This window comes from Colletotrichum scovillei (assembly GCF_011075155.1).
Source record: "Colletotrichum scovillei strain TJNH1 chromosome Unknown Contig00006, whole genome shotgun sequence".
Taxonomy (NCBI): domain Eukaryota; kingdom Fungi; phylum Ascomycota; class Sordariomycetes; order Glomerellales; family Glomerellaceae; genus Colletotrichum; species Colletotrichum scovillei.
Genome location: NW_023336264.1, coordinates 872,059 through 887,384, shown reverse-complemented (window position 1 = coordinate 887,384; position 15,326 = coordinate 872,059). Strand labels below are relative to the sequence as shown.

General features: G+C 54.8%; 4 protein-coding genes across 4 annotated transcripts; 3 read left to right on the top strand and 1 right to left on the bottom strand.

Annotated features, from left to right (window-relative positions):
- Positions 1–597: 597 nt before the first annotated feature.
- On the top strand, positions 598–1,736 carry HER10_EVM0010052 (phosphoribosylaminoimidazole-succinocarboxamide synthase; the record flags this gene model as incomplete). The annotated part of the gene is made up of 3 exons (XM_035479522.1): positions 598–786; positions 935–1,094; positions 1,168–1,736. 3 exons carry the CDS (start codon positions 598–600, stop codon positions 1,734–1,736), a joined length of 918 nt encoding a protein of 305 aa, XP_035333193.1.
- A 516-nt stretch (positions 1,737–2,252) lies between these two features.
- Positions 2,253–3,620, top strand: HER10_EVM0009980 (uncharacterized protein; the record flags this gene model as incomplete). The annotated part of the gene is made up of 3 exons (XM_035479450.1): positions 2,253–2,361; positions 2,395–2,959; positions 3,020–3,620. The coding sequence occupies 3 exons, from the start codon at positions 2,253–2,255 to the stop codon at positions 3,618–3,620; spliced, it is 1,275 nt and encodes a 424-aa protein (XP_035333179.1).
- Positions 3,621–4,625: 1,005 nt separating this feature from the next.
- On the top strand, positions 4,626–7,751 carry HER10_EVM0001682 (uncharacterized protein; the record flags this gene model as incomplete). The annotated part of the gene is made up of 1 exon (XM_035471422.1): positions 4,626–7,751. The coding sequence occupies one exon, from the start codon at positions 4,626–4,628 to the stop codon at positions 7,749–7,751; it is 3,126 nt and encodes a 1,041-aa protein (XP_035332196.1).
- Positions 7,752–8,276: 525 nt separating this feature from the next.
- HER10_EVM0011236 (RHS Repeat protein) lies at positions 8,277–15,288 on the bottom strand (the record flags this gene model as incomplete). Its single annotated transcript, XM_035480673.1, has 2 exons — positions 8,277–9,153; positions 9,257–15,288. The coding sequence occupies 2 exons, from the start codon at positions 15,286–15,288 to the stop codon at positions 8,277–8,279; spliced, it is 6,909 nt and encodes a 2,302-aa protein (XP_035333361.1).
- Between the last annotated feature and the right edge of the window lie 38 nt (positions 15,289–15,326).

Genomic DNA, 15,326 nt, shown 5'->3' with positions numbered 1-15,326 from the left:
AAATGATAATGTAATTTGACGTCAAGATGCAGGCGCTCATCGTCACGTTGGGAACGGCTTCAAAGCGCGGCCATGTGGCATTCGCTGCATTTTCCTTCGGTCTGCAGAATGGTTCTCTTGAGATCGTGTTCTCAATCGAATCATCATTGAAGCTGTGATAGGCAGTCAATCGCAATGCAGACTGTCGTCTCAACTGCGGGATGTCACTGGTTAAAGTTCGAGCCCATCAATGGAGGAGGGGAACCGGTGGAGCGGTTGCACCCGAAGGGGAAATTTTTTTCACGCCGGTTTTTCGTCACCCGTGCCGAGCGGACGGTGCGCCGCGACCTTTTCAACCTTTTGAACGTCTCCCAACCTCATCCCGAACTCGGCTTCGAAAACCTGACTCATCCTCCGTTTTCTATTCACCAAGGTGCGCCAGATTACTGTCTACAAGGCTCTAACTTACATCGCTCACATCTCCCGACTTAGGTCGACCTCTCCGTCCCTTGTCGCGCTATAACAACTCGACTGCCCCTCCATTGAACCCCTCCAAAGCCGACAATTTCAACCCCTCCACCCCACATTCACTCACCTCATTCACACGGCCCTCTCACAATGGCGACTGCTAGCGTCACATCCGTCGACCTCACCGGCCTCAAGAAGATCGGCCAGGGCAAGGTCCGCGATGTTTTCGAGGTCGACGACAAGACGCTCCTCTTCGTCGCCTCCGACCGCGTCTCTGCTTTCGATGTCGTCATGAAGAACGGCATCCCTGACAAGGGCGCCATTCTCACCCATGCCTCTGTAAGGCTCATTCTCTCATTCCACACCACTCACTCGCTCACTCACCCGAATCATCTCACTCTTCACAACCCCTTCTCATTCTATATCCTCGAATCTTAGATCATGTGAGAAGTAATCTTTACTAATACGACTGCCCAACGGCACATAGGCCCACTGGTTCAAGGTCCTCACCGACCGAGTCCCCGGCCTCAAGACCCACTTCATCACCCTCGACCCCCCGGCCGGCCTGCCCGCCGCCGACGCCGCTCTCATCAAGAACCGCGCCATGCAGGTCCGCCGCCTCAAAGTCATCCCCCTCGAGGCCATCGGTATGTCTCAGCCTCATCCTTCTCATACCAAACCTTCTCGTGATTGTAAATATTGACTGTGAACCCCAACAAGTCCGCGGCTACCTCACCGGCTCCGCCTGGAACGAGTACAAATCAAAGGGCACCGTCCACGGCATCCCCGTCCCCGCCGGCATGCAACAATCCCAAGCCTTCGCCACGCCCCTCTACACCCCTTCCACAAAGGCAGAACAAGGCGAGCACGACGAGAATATCCACCCGGACGAGGCCGTCAAGCTCGTCGGCGCAAAGTACGCCCACCGCGTCGAGGAGCTCGCCCTCCAGCTCTACGCCGCGGCGCGCGACTACGCCGCCGAGCGCGGCATCATCCTCGCCGACACCAAGTTCGAGTTCGGCGTCGACCCGGACACGGACGAGGTCGTGCTCGTGGACGAGGTGCTCACGCCCGACAGCAGTCGGTACTGGCCTGCTGCGGGGTACGCCGTCGGCCGCGACCAGGAGAGCTTTGATAAGCAGTTTATCCGCAACTGGTTGATTGAGCAGGGGCTTAAGGGCAAGGAGGGCGTTGCCCTGCCCGAGGATGTGTGCAAGGCTACGGCGGAGAAGTATAAGGATGTGTTTGTCAAGTTGGTGGGGAAGAGCTTTGATGAGGTTGTTGCGTGAGGGGAGTGCTGAGGAGAGTGGAATTCGTGTTTACTATCAGTTACTTGCTACACAAAAGCCATTAGATATGCCGCCAAAACTAAATGGGAATGGAATGAGAAAAGGAGAGATGTTCCTTGATGAGTAGTGCTGAGATTTTTAGACATGCCCGTTGACTTGTCAATTGTCAAGACCATCCGCCGGGCAGGATGTATGGATGACACTTGGTGACTCGAAAAAACATGGCTTCGTGTCCCTGAAATGAGAGCAGCAGCAGATGAGCCGTGCTCTGAGGACTAGAACCCAACACCCAAAGGGCTCAAGACAGAGCCAACAAGCGAACAGTCACTCATCGTTATCAGATACCAAGTGCCGATAAACACGTGATGCTTGCAAGGGTCTCTTGAACAGCGTCTTTGTCCACGATCCCAACCAACACTCATTGTGTTCGGAAACCCCCAACTTGAGCTGAACATACCCATGATTATAAGCTTAACCTCGTAACTGCATCTTTATCCAAATTGATAGGTTATCAAGATGGGTTCTCATGGTGAAACGGTACCATCGGCGCCTACAATAGCCTTTGGAACCGATATTCGAGAGCAATGCTTCTCTTTTGCTAAGAGCTACCATCCTCTCAACCACGGCTCATTCGGGACTTTCCCTAAAGAAGTCCGAGAATACCAAAGACGATTACAGGACGAGAGCGAGGCGAGGCCAGACACGTTCATGCGATATACCTACCCCAAGCTCCTCAGGGAAAGCAAAGCCGCAATCGCGCCCCTCCTCGGAGCGGACCCTGGCGAAGTCGTTTTCGTTCAGAACGCCACCACGGGGGTTAACACCGTGCTCCGAAACATGAAGTTTCAGGCTGGCGATGTAATCGTTTACTTCAATACGATATACGGTGCCTGCTTCAAGACTATTCAGTCACTTTCGGAAGATCGGCCACTATCGTCGCACGCGATTGAGATTGCGTACCCCATCGATGACGACGAAATTCTACAGCGATTTCGATGTGCCGTGGAGGAAGTGAGAATGAAGAGAAAGACACCGGTACTTGCAATGTTCGATAGCGTCCTCACAAGCCCCGGGGTCAGGTTCCCATTTGAGAGATTAGTGAAAGTTTGTAAGAACCTTGAGATCTTGAGTTTGGTGGACGGCGCCCATGGTGTCGGCCACATTGATTTGACTCATCTTGGTGATGAGGTTAGGCCTGACTTTTTCATCAGCAACTGCTACAAGTGAGTCAAGCCCCTCTCTTATTAAGATGAATGAAATCTTGACGCTCATCTCCGGTCTAGATGGTTGATGGTCCCGAGGGGGTGCGCCGTCCTCTACGTACCATTCCGGAACCAAGCCATGTTCTCTTCGACGGTGCCCACATCATGGGGCTACGAGATCGAAGAGATTCGAAATAAGATGAATGCGCGAGACTACTTCTCAAAGTTGTTCGACAAGATCTCTACAACAGACAACACACCCTATTGCTGTATACCCGCGGCACTCGAATTCAGGGCCCGAGTCTGCGGTGGTGAGACGAATATTCGGGAATACTGTGAAAAGATTGCGCGTCAAGGAGGCAACGTAATGGCAGAGATACTCGGTACAGAAGTCCTCGGCCCATCATCCGCTTCGTTTCGGCAGTGCTGCTTCGTCAATGTTCGCCTCCCCTTGACTTTGGCGGACCTCAACGTCGAAGCGTCAGCGGGACGGGAAATAGCGAAATGGATACAAGAGCTGACGCCGGCCGAGTACGAGACTTACATCCCCATCAAGTTCTATGCAGGCGGCTTTTGGTGCCGGATCAGTGGTCAGGCGTACCTCACGCTGGAAGATTTCGAGTGGGCGGCAGAAACTTTGCTCCTAATCTGTAAGCGGGCAAAGGCTGGGGAGTGGAAATGAACACTGAATATGAATCTTCCATGCATGTCCGAGTGCTACTTGAAATGAGCAGGTTCCAATGAGATTCCATGACAATTGCCTTTCTTCATATATCAGGATTTAGTGCTACGCACATCCATGAACCCCCTGGGGTAGCTATCGGATTTCAATGGAGTATGATGATCATTGCCAAGTGCCAACGTGCGCTTACTATCGAAATCAGTAGTAAATCAGTGTACTCGAATCATTCGCATTGACAGAAGTAGGTAGAAGCAGGTTTCGATGCTTGCTCCCATACTTCTCAAGTGCCTTGATTTGAAGCATCTCGCTCTTGAAAGACAGGAGGGAAAAAAAGAGCAGATATCTCTACGCTAGAGAATTGAAAGATTGTGTATAAGACCTTAGACGGGAGAGAAAAAGCCTTGTCAATCTGCATCAGCTGGAACTTCCTAACAACCGAATTCGGGCAAACATGTTTAGTATTCCCACGGGGAAGCAGAGTTACCCTCATGTTGAATAATAGGGTCTCAGTGGCGCAGCAGAGCCCAGGCTTCCTCCTCAAGGCACCATGTCAAGCCTATGCATATCATGCACGACGCCCATGGTAAGTGCATAATGGGCGCCTATTCTTGTGTGGCGCTATCTTACTCGCGGGCTTTGATGCATTGTAATCCATTAGGCAAACAACTGCCTGGCCGGCTGACCTGCCACATGCCCGTTTAGGGACTTCATTGGCACCGTACATCAACCCATGTCGTGTATATTGAGCCGCGAAGATGGAAGCGCACTTTCTAGCCATCAGATCCAGGGAGTCAGCCAAGGAATTGGCAGCCATTTTATAGTTAGCCCGGCTGCCTCATGCGGCCTGATCCAACAGCGCGCCCAGTCATCTGGTCCGCAGATGAAGACGTATGTATAAGTGTGTTCGCAGAAAGATACGAATCCTTCAATTCTGTTTAATACATTGGTACAATCGCTATTACAAGACCGCGCCGTCTCACTTATCCTACCCCACCAAAGATTCTAATGGAGAACGATCTGGATTCCGACACACCTTTCACGCCTCGCGACCGTCTGCTGATCGCGGGGCTGACCAACCAAACCGAGTATCGAATCGAACGCCGCGAGGCTGAGATCTGGGCTGTCAGAGATTGCAAGTTTCTCATACTCGATGAAGAAATAGACTTGGTTGATGGGAAAGGAAAGCAGTCAGAGCCTTGTATGCCCAAGCCACAGGACGAACTGCACGAGGAGAGATCCGGCATCTCGAAACGGCCTATGGAGCGTGGCGACGACAGAACTGCCCACGATAATAAGAGAAGGAAGGGAAAGGAAATTCAGAATGATGATTGGGAGATGGAGGAATCACCGTCAGGGGCACGGCTTCAGTTTTGCCACAATGTCGAGCCCAGATATGCCCCCTCGTCAACCCCGAACGGGAATGGCCCCCCTCTGGAGGATTTTGAATGCGTTATCTGTGCCCACTGCCCAGAGTTCCCAAACGACAGAAAAGCAAGCCGTTTCCGTCTCTACAGACCGAGAGATAAGTTCCCGGAGTTATTTGAGAACGGCATACCTTCAGCAAACAACATCTGCGCGCACTATCTGGCCATTTCTTACTGCTGGCCTCCTCAACAGAAAGACGACGACGGCAATACCATTGAGATCCCCAGAACATACAAAGTCCGCGACCTTAATGGAGTCGTCCGCGCAAATAGAGCCGTGGACGATATTCTTGACCGTGCTGTAGACGTCGCGAACAGTTTCGGTCTCCGCATGATCTGGATCGACCAAGAATGCCTTCCCCAGCCGCCTCAAGATGCCGAGTCTCCCTATAAGGAGGATAAACAACTTGGAATTCAAGCAATGGACATTATTTACAACAGGGCGTTTGTTACCGGCGGCCTGCTAGACGTCGCTATGTCGAGCTTGCAACAGCTGGAAAAGCTCCGGGGTTTGATTTCGAAGACAAGAAATTCAGGTACCAATCGCCTAATTACGAAAGAACAAGACCTGGAGATAATCATAGCATTTCTCCAACAAGTCAGGAGGGATCGATGGTATACCCGTGCGTGGGTAGTTCAGGAAGCTATCAGTGCTGGTGACAACCTCAGTCTTGTTTTCAAACGTGGCGCTGGACTGCCCGAGCGATCGAGGCCTCGAATACCTAGCAAAAGGAGTGGCCTGCCGACTCATTCGCTTGAGAGCGAGGACCAAAGACGCGGTCTACCGTCCGACGTTGTTTGCATCATGGTACACGAGTTCCGTGACATTGTTCAGGCCGCGAAGACATACCTACGACAACATTCACTCGAGGGAGACGAGTTCAACTTGTTCCGCGAGGGAAGGATGTATGAAGCCATGGGGATTATTGCCGAGGTTGAGAGCTTGCATCCTCCATTCTGGAAACCGAAACACGATAGCTTCAAGTTCGGGGCGCGAAGTGCCATTTCGTTTGGCATCCGACCCACCGTGGACGCAGCCGGCGCCCTGACGTTGCTTAATACAAGAGGATGTTATCATAGCGAGGACCGCATAGCCATCATGGCGAATATGTGTGGTTACGAACACCGACTAAATCCGGAAGCCGTTGCCAAAGACCGCATCTCGCTCCGTGCAGTGCTTCTGACCTTGTCACTCATCAACAACGACTTCTCTCTGCTGGTTCCGGAGGCATACTCAGGCACCGTCCTGGGAGACGCCAACGATGAACCAGGTTTCGATCTTCTCCAAAACATCCGACCAGGCTGGGTGCATCCTTTTGATGTTGGCTTGCAGTTTCTGGATCAAGTAACCATCCGTGGATTCGATCTTCCAAGAGCCATACTACGCGAGAGGCGGCCCGGCATACTTGGGGTGCCGGCGTATCTTTGGGATGTTGAAACCCCGATCGACCTGACCCCAATAAGGGTTCTGTGGCTCGAAGAATGGCTCAACTTATGTTGCATCAAGACCGAGCTTCTCCCCATCCCGAATGAAGAACCGCATGCGCGTCGCCTGCGGAAAGATGTGATATCTGAGCGGATGGACTGGCCAAAGTCGGAATGGGTAAAGCAGCAGTTAGCTGGGAAGAAATTCCTCAGTAGCGATTCCGCGTTTTGGAGCGGTATCGAACAATACGCAGGCACAGCCAAAATATCCTTGTGTCTTCTCGCGAACAGGTTGGACGCTAGCCCGACTCGTCAGGCAGTGTTTGGAAGACTTTTCTTTGACATTCTTCGATTTCTGCACAACCAATCCACAGTTGAACCAAGGGCTCAAGGAGTTGCCAACAGCATATGGCAATCCATGCGTGTGGATGCAGTCCACGAAGACCTCCCAGCTTTGCCCGACGATGTCACCGAAGAACTCTTTAACCATCCTGCTGTACAGCGCAACAAGTTTCGCACCATTGCGCTGGACAGAACCCGAACTGGAGAGTATTACCAGATCTGGTTTATTGCTCGCATCATGATGTACGGCAATCTATACGTAGGGACCAATAAGCCAGAACCCCGTGACGACAAACTTGCCGGCAAACAAGCCACTGCATTGAACTCGGAGGCCAATCAAGCAGATCAGCATGATGTTGGTGAGCACGACAACATTTCAACTTTAGCAAAGAAATCTGCAGTCAACTGTTGCATCATGCACCGTCAATACAACAGATCAATCCTCTCATACGTCTTTGCTGCCGATGAAATCCATCATTATTGTCACCTACAGACGAAAGCCGAGAAGGACTCTAGGCTTGGAGGTCTTCACGCACAGCTCACACCTGGATCGATGGTGTCTTTCATGGAAACAATAGGCGCATACCAGGACTCTGAAGGGGAGATTTGTCGGGCAAAGGAGCTTTTTTCTATCTTCGACGTAGACGGGCCATGTGAGATCGCTGTCCCCTACGACAATGCTTGGGAAATGGTTCCCCATCCGACGATGAGGAGCATGAGCGTCTGCTGGGTCGTTGAAATCGGCAGCGCTCCTGATGAAGGCGAAGTATCGCGTGTAGAGGAGGTGACGAGAATGAGCAATGGGGCCCCATCGTCGTCCGCCAGTAGTTGGAGGAAAGAATCTGTTACTATGAAAGTGTTGAACAAAGTCAGAGGTTTCTGGCCTATCATGCACACACATCCGACTGAGAAGTATACGCTTGTCGATATGGGATGTTAGGAATAATTCAATCTTTCAACATCGACCGAAAGCTCCCCTTCCCGGTCTGCTGACAACACTTGTGATGTCGCTGCCACGCCATAGATCCTTTGAGCGCTGTAATTTTGAGCAATGAAATTGTTTCTGTCTTTCTGCACATGTTGGCGCTATCAAATGGCGTTCCAGACTTTTCAGGAGTCTGGAAGCTCGAGACACCGTCCTCAGCCAAAAAAAAAAATTGAGTCGTTAAGTGCTTTCATTACCCCATCCTCCGTTTTGAGATAAAACTTACAACGCCAAGTTCAGATTACTGGGCTTCGAGGAGATCACGTGAGATTTATTTGTCTCAGTAGATCATGACACTATGCTTCACAGATCTATGAATCCAGCCTAGTACTTATTCAGCTTTCGATAGAAAGTGATATTGTTAGTTACTGCTCATATGAGCGCACGGATGAAGCCAGTGGTTGGTCAGTCCCCTCACTTATTGTACGTATAAACATGAACAAGGAAGGATTTCTTACTACTTTAATAAGAAGCAACTATCTAAAAATTATATAGAAACTGGTCAACAAGCTGTGCTATGCCACCCACAGTCGCCAAAATGGTCGCCCCCGCGGCGCCTAAGCCCACCCGCCCGAGCGTGCCGAAACCTTTCGCCCAGGTTCCGACGGCGGTCGTAGCTCCCCTGAACACCTGCGTATTCTGGGCGACTGGCAAACCAGCGGTGAGGGCGCCGGTCATGATATCCATCACCAGGTCCAGCGAGGTCACCTCGTTGTGGGTGCCATATGCCCAATTGTCAGCGGCGTTAGTAGCAAAGTTCTGACCGACGTTGGCGCTTGGGTTCAAGCCTAGACGGAGTGCGAATTGCTTCATGGCCAGAACGCTCGGGCTGGGACGTGCCGCGCCGCCGGTAGCCTCAGCCAACGCCGACGTCTTCGCTCCCTGCGCTCCATCTGACGCTGCCGTCGCCCCATAGTTGGTGCTGGTATTGGACCGCGCAACGCGTGATGTCGATATTAATGGCTCGTCCGGGTCGACGAGCGATTCAGACCTGCGCGTGGCGAGACCGGCGGCTTCCTGCTCCTGTTCGACGAGCATATTGGCATTGGCGCTGGTGTCCTCGGCGACCTCGGGGGCTACCACGTCGCTAAGGTCGGATACAGCGCTCCCAGCCGTCGGCCCCGCATCTGCCGCCGCCGTCTCGAGGCTACCCGCCGCCGCCTTGGTCATGAAGCCCGCCCCACTCCAATACGCGCCCAGTCCGCCCGTGATGGCGCCCGTTACGGCTCCCACGGCGCCTCCGATGGCCACCTCGACCGCCCAGCCCTTGAAGAAGGTACCCGCGTCCGTGACGTTGCGGTGCTTCCACGCGTACGTGACCGACGCCATGCCGGCGCCTAACAGGAAGCCTGACGCGCTGGAGGGCAAAAATTGATAAGTCAGCATGGTTCGGCGGGGAACGGTGTAAGTCGTCGAGAATCAAACAATCAAGAGAACGAAAACGAAACGATGTTACTTACGCGCCTAACCCAATCGCAGCAAGGATTGGAAGATCCGCGCCCAACGTCACAACAGTAAGGACGATAAACGCCGCGATCAAGAGCACCCCGACCACGATTGCGACCCAGAACATCCACGAGAAATGCCCAGTTGGGTCCGTATGGTTGACTGGATCATTATTCTCGAAAGCCATGCGGTTCATGCCGTCCGGATATAGCGTCTGCCGCAGGGTGAGGATGGAGTCCGGGGTGGTGAAGCGGCCTACAATGGGGTCGTACATGCGCGCCCCAAAGTCCAGCAGCTCGCTCAAGTCGTCCATGACGGCTCCCTCGAACTCACGAGAGCTGCGCGAAGTCTTGCTCCCGGTTGACTTGATCGCCTGTCCGTAGTCGTCGTAAGTGATTTGTCTGATCAGACGCCTGTCGGAGCCGTCAAAGACGTGCGTTATGCTCCCTTTGTGGTTCGTCATGGGCACTTGGAATTTCCGTGATTTTTGGTCCTCTATCGGAGGGGACCCAGCCACGGACGGCATGATTTTGGTCCAAACTGTGACTGCTGTCTGATCTGGAAATTTGAAGTCCTTTTTGACGGTCTTCGAGCCGTCCTTGCTGAGAATCTCCTGGTAGTCTGGGCCCGCATTGATCTCGATGGACCCGTCAGGGGCTTGTCGAACGACGGTGAAGAGGCCGTGATCCGAGAACATGATTGATGACCCCTTCGAGCTTGTCGCAGAGCTCATTTTGCCATTCTCGTCGTAGGTGTAGCTCATCTCGGGGCCATCACCATTCTTGCGCGTCGTCAGACGACCGGCAGCGTCCGAAGTGGACCAGAAGATCGTCTTGCCGTCCCGGGAGCCTTCGATTCGGGTGAAATCCTCGTGCGATGAGTAGCTCAGTAACATACCGTCCTTTTCTGTCAAATCTCCCGACGAGCTGTACGAATATTTGCGGTGGATACCTTCGGCACTGTGTGACGCGACCAGTCGCCGATCAATGTAGTCGTACGCGATGGATGAGCCGCTGACACTCTCGTTAAGGCTGCTTACCTGGTCGAGGGCGTTATACACCAGGTTATTATCGACCAGCCTCTTACCCTGACCCTGCTTTTGTCCTTCCAGTAAAGTCATCCTGGTTGGCAGGCCCAGCTTGTCAAACGCAACCTCATGGTGCCACCCGCCCTGAGCCAACTCGGAACCACGGACTGTCCAGGCTGTAGGTGTGCCCGACTCGCTGAATGCAGTCGTAGATGCAGATATGTCCCAGCCGCTCTGCCTGCCGTCAACAGGAGGGGCCTGCATCTTCTTCTGGGCCAGCCTAAGTCCAGCGTAGGTCGAGTTCACCGTCGTCGAATCGGGCAGCGTCTGGGTCAGGATGCGGCCCAGACTGTCGTACGTCCATGTCGAGTTGAGCACTACAAATTTGGAACCATCCCAAAAGGGTACGTCGCCCGTCAACTTGAGGGATTGGCCCGTTTTACGCGCCGCTTCGTCGTAGGTGTATTCGTACTCGAGCTTCCGCACCGCCCGCGACGTCCCGGCCGCGTCGACTGTGTCTGGACTGCACTCGATCGTAACGCCGGCGAGCAAGCCCTTGCCGGTACCCGGCTCGTCGAACCGGAATCTCGTGGTTCGCATGACACCGCCCTTAGGGTCTTTGCCGACGATTTCGACCGTTCTTCCCACCGCGTCGTACGTTCGCTCCAGGGCCTCTCCGAGCACGTTGACCTCCCTAACGAGACGGCCGCCCGCGTCATAGGAGCGTGTCAGACCCCTCGTTCTCTTAAGCGGGTTCTGATATGGGTCGTTGATCTCGATGACGCAGCCTAGAGAGTTATACTTGCGCTGTTCGACGCGGCCGCCTGCATCGGTGAGCTCTACGAGCCGGCCCCGCCCATCATACTTCCATGTTTTGACTTGGCCGCTGCCGTTCCGTGACAGAACGATCTTGTCCTTGCCGTCCACGCTGGCAAACTCCTGATAATCCGTCTCAATGATGGACCTGGTACTCACCGGCGTGGAAAAATCCCCGATCAGCGCGGCGGTGCTGAAGTGGGTCGTGCGAGTAGACCCGCCCCGGCCATAGACGGCGTCTATAGCCGTAAACCCGTCGGCGGGGTTACTTGCCGGCCGTACGAGCAGCACCGCCCTGCCGAGGGCATCGAAGACGGAGAGTGTCGAGCGGGAGTTCTCGGGGGCCGTACTCCAGCTTGAGGGATCGGGCGCGTATAAGGTGCTCCTCACGACGGGATTGTTTCCCGTGTCGTACTCGAAGAACGCCCACGACCTGCTGGAGGCCACACCGCCGCCGCCACTGCTTTCCGCGTCCAACTGCTCCGCGCTGCGACGGTTGCGGCCCTTGCAGTCCACGAAGTGAGTGGCAGGTAACACCGGCATCGAAGACGGACCGGCGAACTTGGCCACGGATTTTGTGGGTGCCGGCTTCGAGGTCACCGGGTCAGTGTTGGTCGTCGCGTATGATGTCTCTTGGTAACGACAGAGTCTTGAAGTCTCTAGTATCTTGCCGAAGTCTTGGCTCTTGACGCTCGTCCCGGCCGGTCCTCCGTCCCACTTGAAGTCGTCCGTGTCGGACTTGGTCGCGGTGATCGCCTTGGTCCGCTCCCGGCCCCACTCGTCCACGGTGGTGGTCTGGATGACGCCCTTCTCCGACATGTGAGCCGACACGACGCCGTACCTTGCGTCCCACGCGTAAGCCGTCTTGAAATCTACGCCTGTTCCCTTGAGTGTGGTTCCGACGACATACTGGGGGTAGAGGTCATCATATGTCATCACCGTCGAAAGACCGGTAGTGCTGGTCTCGGCCAGCAGATTGCCAAAAGCATCATATCCAAGGGTGGATTCGACGAATTGCTGAGAGTCCGAAGACCACAAACGCTGTGTCGTGATGAATCCTTGGTCATTGTACACGAACTGAGTCAGACTGAGATCTGAGGACGAGTACGTGCTGAAGTCGTTGCTTGCCGCGTTGGAGGTCACCTTGCTGGCAGCGGTAAGGCCTTGGACGCCCAACCGAGTGGTGGGAGCGTACTGGCTCAACGTCCACCGCTCTCCGAGCCGCGTCTTATTCTTGGTGGGCTCGCTGATCTCATACGAGTACTCTACCGACCTATCCCTCGACTCGCCGTCATACCCAAACTCCGTCATCAAGAGGCGCTCCGCCACTTTGCCCAAATCATCAAAGTAAGTCCTTGCTCTGGATTTCTGTCTAACAATATAGCAGGCGGGTCTGCCACTCCGCTTAACTGCCTCGAAGCTGTTGGAGACGGACTTGAGCAGGATCAGTTCGTCCCCGGCCCACGTTGACTGGTGACTCGTTTCCAGCCCCTTGATACGTCGTTGGAGCGCTGTTGGAGAGCTGCCGTACGTGTCGCGGGTCTTGACAAGTCCGCAGAGAGGCCATTCCTGGAAGTAGGCCGTGAGAGCACGCACGCCAGACACGGTCTCGGTGCGCGAGACTTTCTCAAAGCTGGACCAACTTCTTCTCTTGACGTCAAAAGCACCGTTGTGGTAATTGTACTCGTAGTTGGCAGAGTAAGGAAGCGGATTGACGCTGGCATCGTTATCCTCGCGGACGCGTGTCACGAGGTAGGCCGGGATGGCGATACAGCGCACATTCTCATCGTCGCCGGCAGGACGGTACGTCTTGTAATCGACACCAGACTCGTATACCTCGGCCCGCGTGGCGGAGCCATATTCGATTGTGGACCGTAAACCGATCGGACTGGTCACGCTTTGGAGGTGGTCAGAGAGCTGGACGTTGTTGTAGATGGGGCGGATGACGGCGTGATTGTCGTATAAAGAGTAGGCGAGCCATCCACAGCGCGACACCCCGTTCAGATCAATAGGCGTCAGGTGTAGTTGGTCTGCGGGATCGCCCAGCGAGGCGCCGCCGGTCTGGACCAGAGGCTGTGAGAGGGCTTGAAATGAGCTCAGCTGGCCGTTACTGTTACCGACGGCCAAGATACAATTCCAGGTCTTATTGTCGGCGTTCGGGTATGCGTAGGCAATGCCACCAAAACGGGCGCTGGAGGGGTTCACGGCATAGACGCGGCCCAGGTCCATCGGTTTCGCCGAAGTGACGACAGAGGTCTGCTCGGGCTGCCGCGCAAAGTTGCCGTTGGAGTCGTGGAGAAAAGTCGTTGTGGTCATGGTGAAGGTGGCAGTATCTCCGCCGCCACAGCTGGCAACGCGTGCGGTGCAGACAACGATATCCAGACATCCGTCGCCGTTGACGTCGCAGACGGCCGTCGAGCGCCGGACCTTGTCCTCGGGCACGTAAGTCAGGATGGGCTGGGAGCTCAGGAGGCTGAAGGCTTGTCCTTCCGAAACGTGCTGCATAGAGCCCATGCTGATGACGTCTACCCATAAACATCGAGACCCAACACCGGCGGAACCTTCCATTACGTGGACGAGAGCTGGCGCGCAGGTCGTGTCGTTATGGAAGACAAAATGTTCGATGGTAAGCCCTCTTACCGGCCACGCAGGTGACTGGCGTGACGGAGGGATGGCTTTGGGCCGCGTTATCATGGCGGCCACATCATAAAAGGTGCGGAGGGAGTAGGTGCGAGCACCATGATCAGTGATCATTTGCAATATATCTATCTGACCGTCACCAGTGGAATCGGCGAGCAAGAAGCGACTGCCGTGTTGCCAGGCGAAACCGGACGTGATGATGATGGGCTTGTCGAACCCTTGGCCGTTGGCGCGCAGGACGGCAAATGACAGGGCATTTCTCTGGGGATTTCTGTACGGGATAACGAGGTCCGAACGGCCATCGTGGTTGAGATCGGCCACTAGAATATCGGGGATGTTGTTAACGTCTGTCCACGGCAACTGGACTGGAGCGTGCCCAGCATCCATGCCGAGGTTCTTGTCGTGAGGCCACTCCAGTTTTGGTGGTGTATACATCTGAGAGGACTGCTGTTGGTGTGAAGGCATCGCGGCCAAAGTGCGCACTTGGAAGAGGCCGCTGGGACTAGGCAGCTCAAGACAGACGAGGTCACTGTAGCCGCGACCTGTGGTATCAAGAGGGAGGATAGCGGCAGGGGCGGCGCCAGTACGCAGGGTGAAGGCACCGGCCGGATCCTGGGCGAAAGGCGATGTTCCGGTGGCCGAGTCATCAGCCGTGGTATATGTGAAGGTAGTCGGTGTAAGCGCGTTGTTCTTTGAGCCGCGCTCGGTGATGGAGGCGAGAAGAGACTCGCCGCTGGCAGGAGACAACTTGTAGGTAAGATCAAAGGCCCTGGCCAGATCTGACTGTTGGGCGCTGTCAGGACTGCCAACACGAGCCTCGATGCGCTCGAGCCTGTAGCCAATGTTGCACAGCTGACCATGGCGGACAACAACGGCACGATCTGGGCGGGTGTTGTAGAGGAAAGTCAACCAACAACGGCCCTTGTAGTCGTTGCGGGGATTGCTGGTGTACTGGATGGTGTCGATGTACGACACTTGCGCAGACCACGTCGACGATGATTCTTTCTCTGACGGCGGACGAGAGCCTCCAGCAGCCAGACCAGGAGACTGGGAATAGTGGTAGGTGACAGTGTTCCCGTGAACGTCTGTAGTTCTGCTGAGACGCCATTGACCGGGCAGCAGGCGACTGTCCGGCGTGGTGCCGTACTCTTTCGTGCGGCCATCAGTATCTAGGAGCTGGAAGCCTCCAGATGCCAGAGATGTGACGACCTGGCCCGCGTCGACCTGGGTACAGTACCGCGCGTCGCTCGTGCCATAGGAACCCTGGAAGCAGATGAGCTCTGCCCCATCGACGGCTAGGCGCCAGGGAACGGGCACCTCCTTGCCGGCGAGGAAGTCTGGGTGCTGGCGGATCGCGCGAGATGGCGCAACTCTCTCGATGGAAGACAAGCCCGCAACCGCCCAGCGGAGGCCACAAGTGCCGGCAGCATCGCGGGTCTGCGAGTACTGCAGGCTGAGCTTGGGAGTATTTCCCTGCCCCATACCAGAGGGGACGGTGATGGGGAAAGAATAGCTGGCGTGGCCATTGGCGTCAACGGCGAGAGCGCCTGAGGGTCTATCCATGAGTTTCCTGTAGGATGTACGAAATAGTACCGTAATTC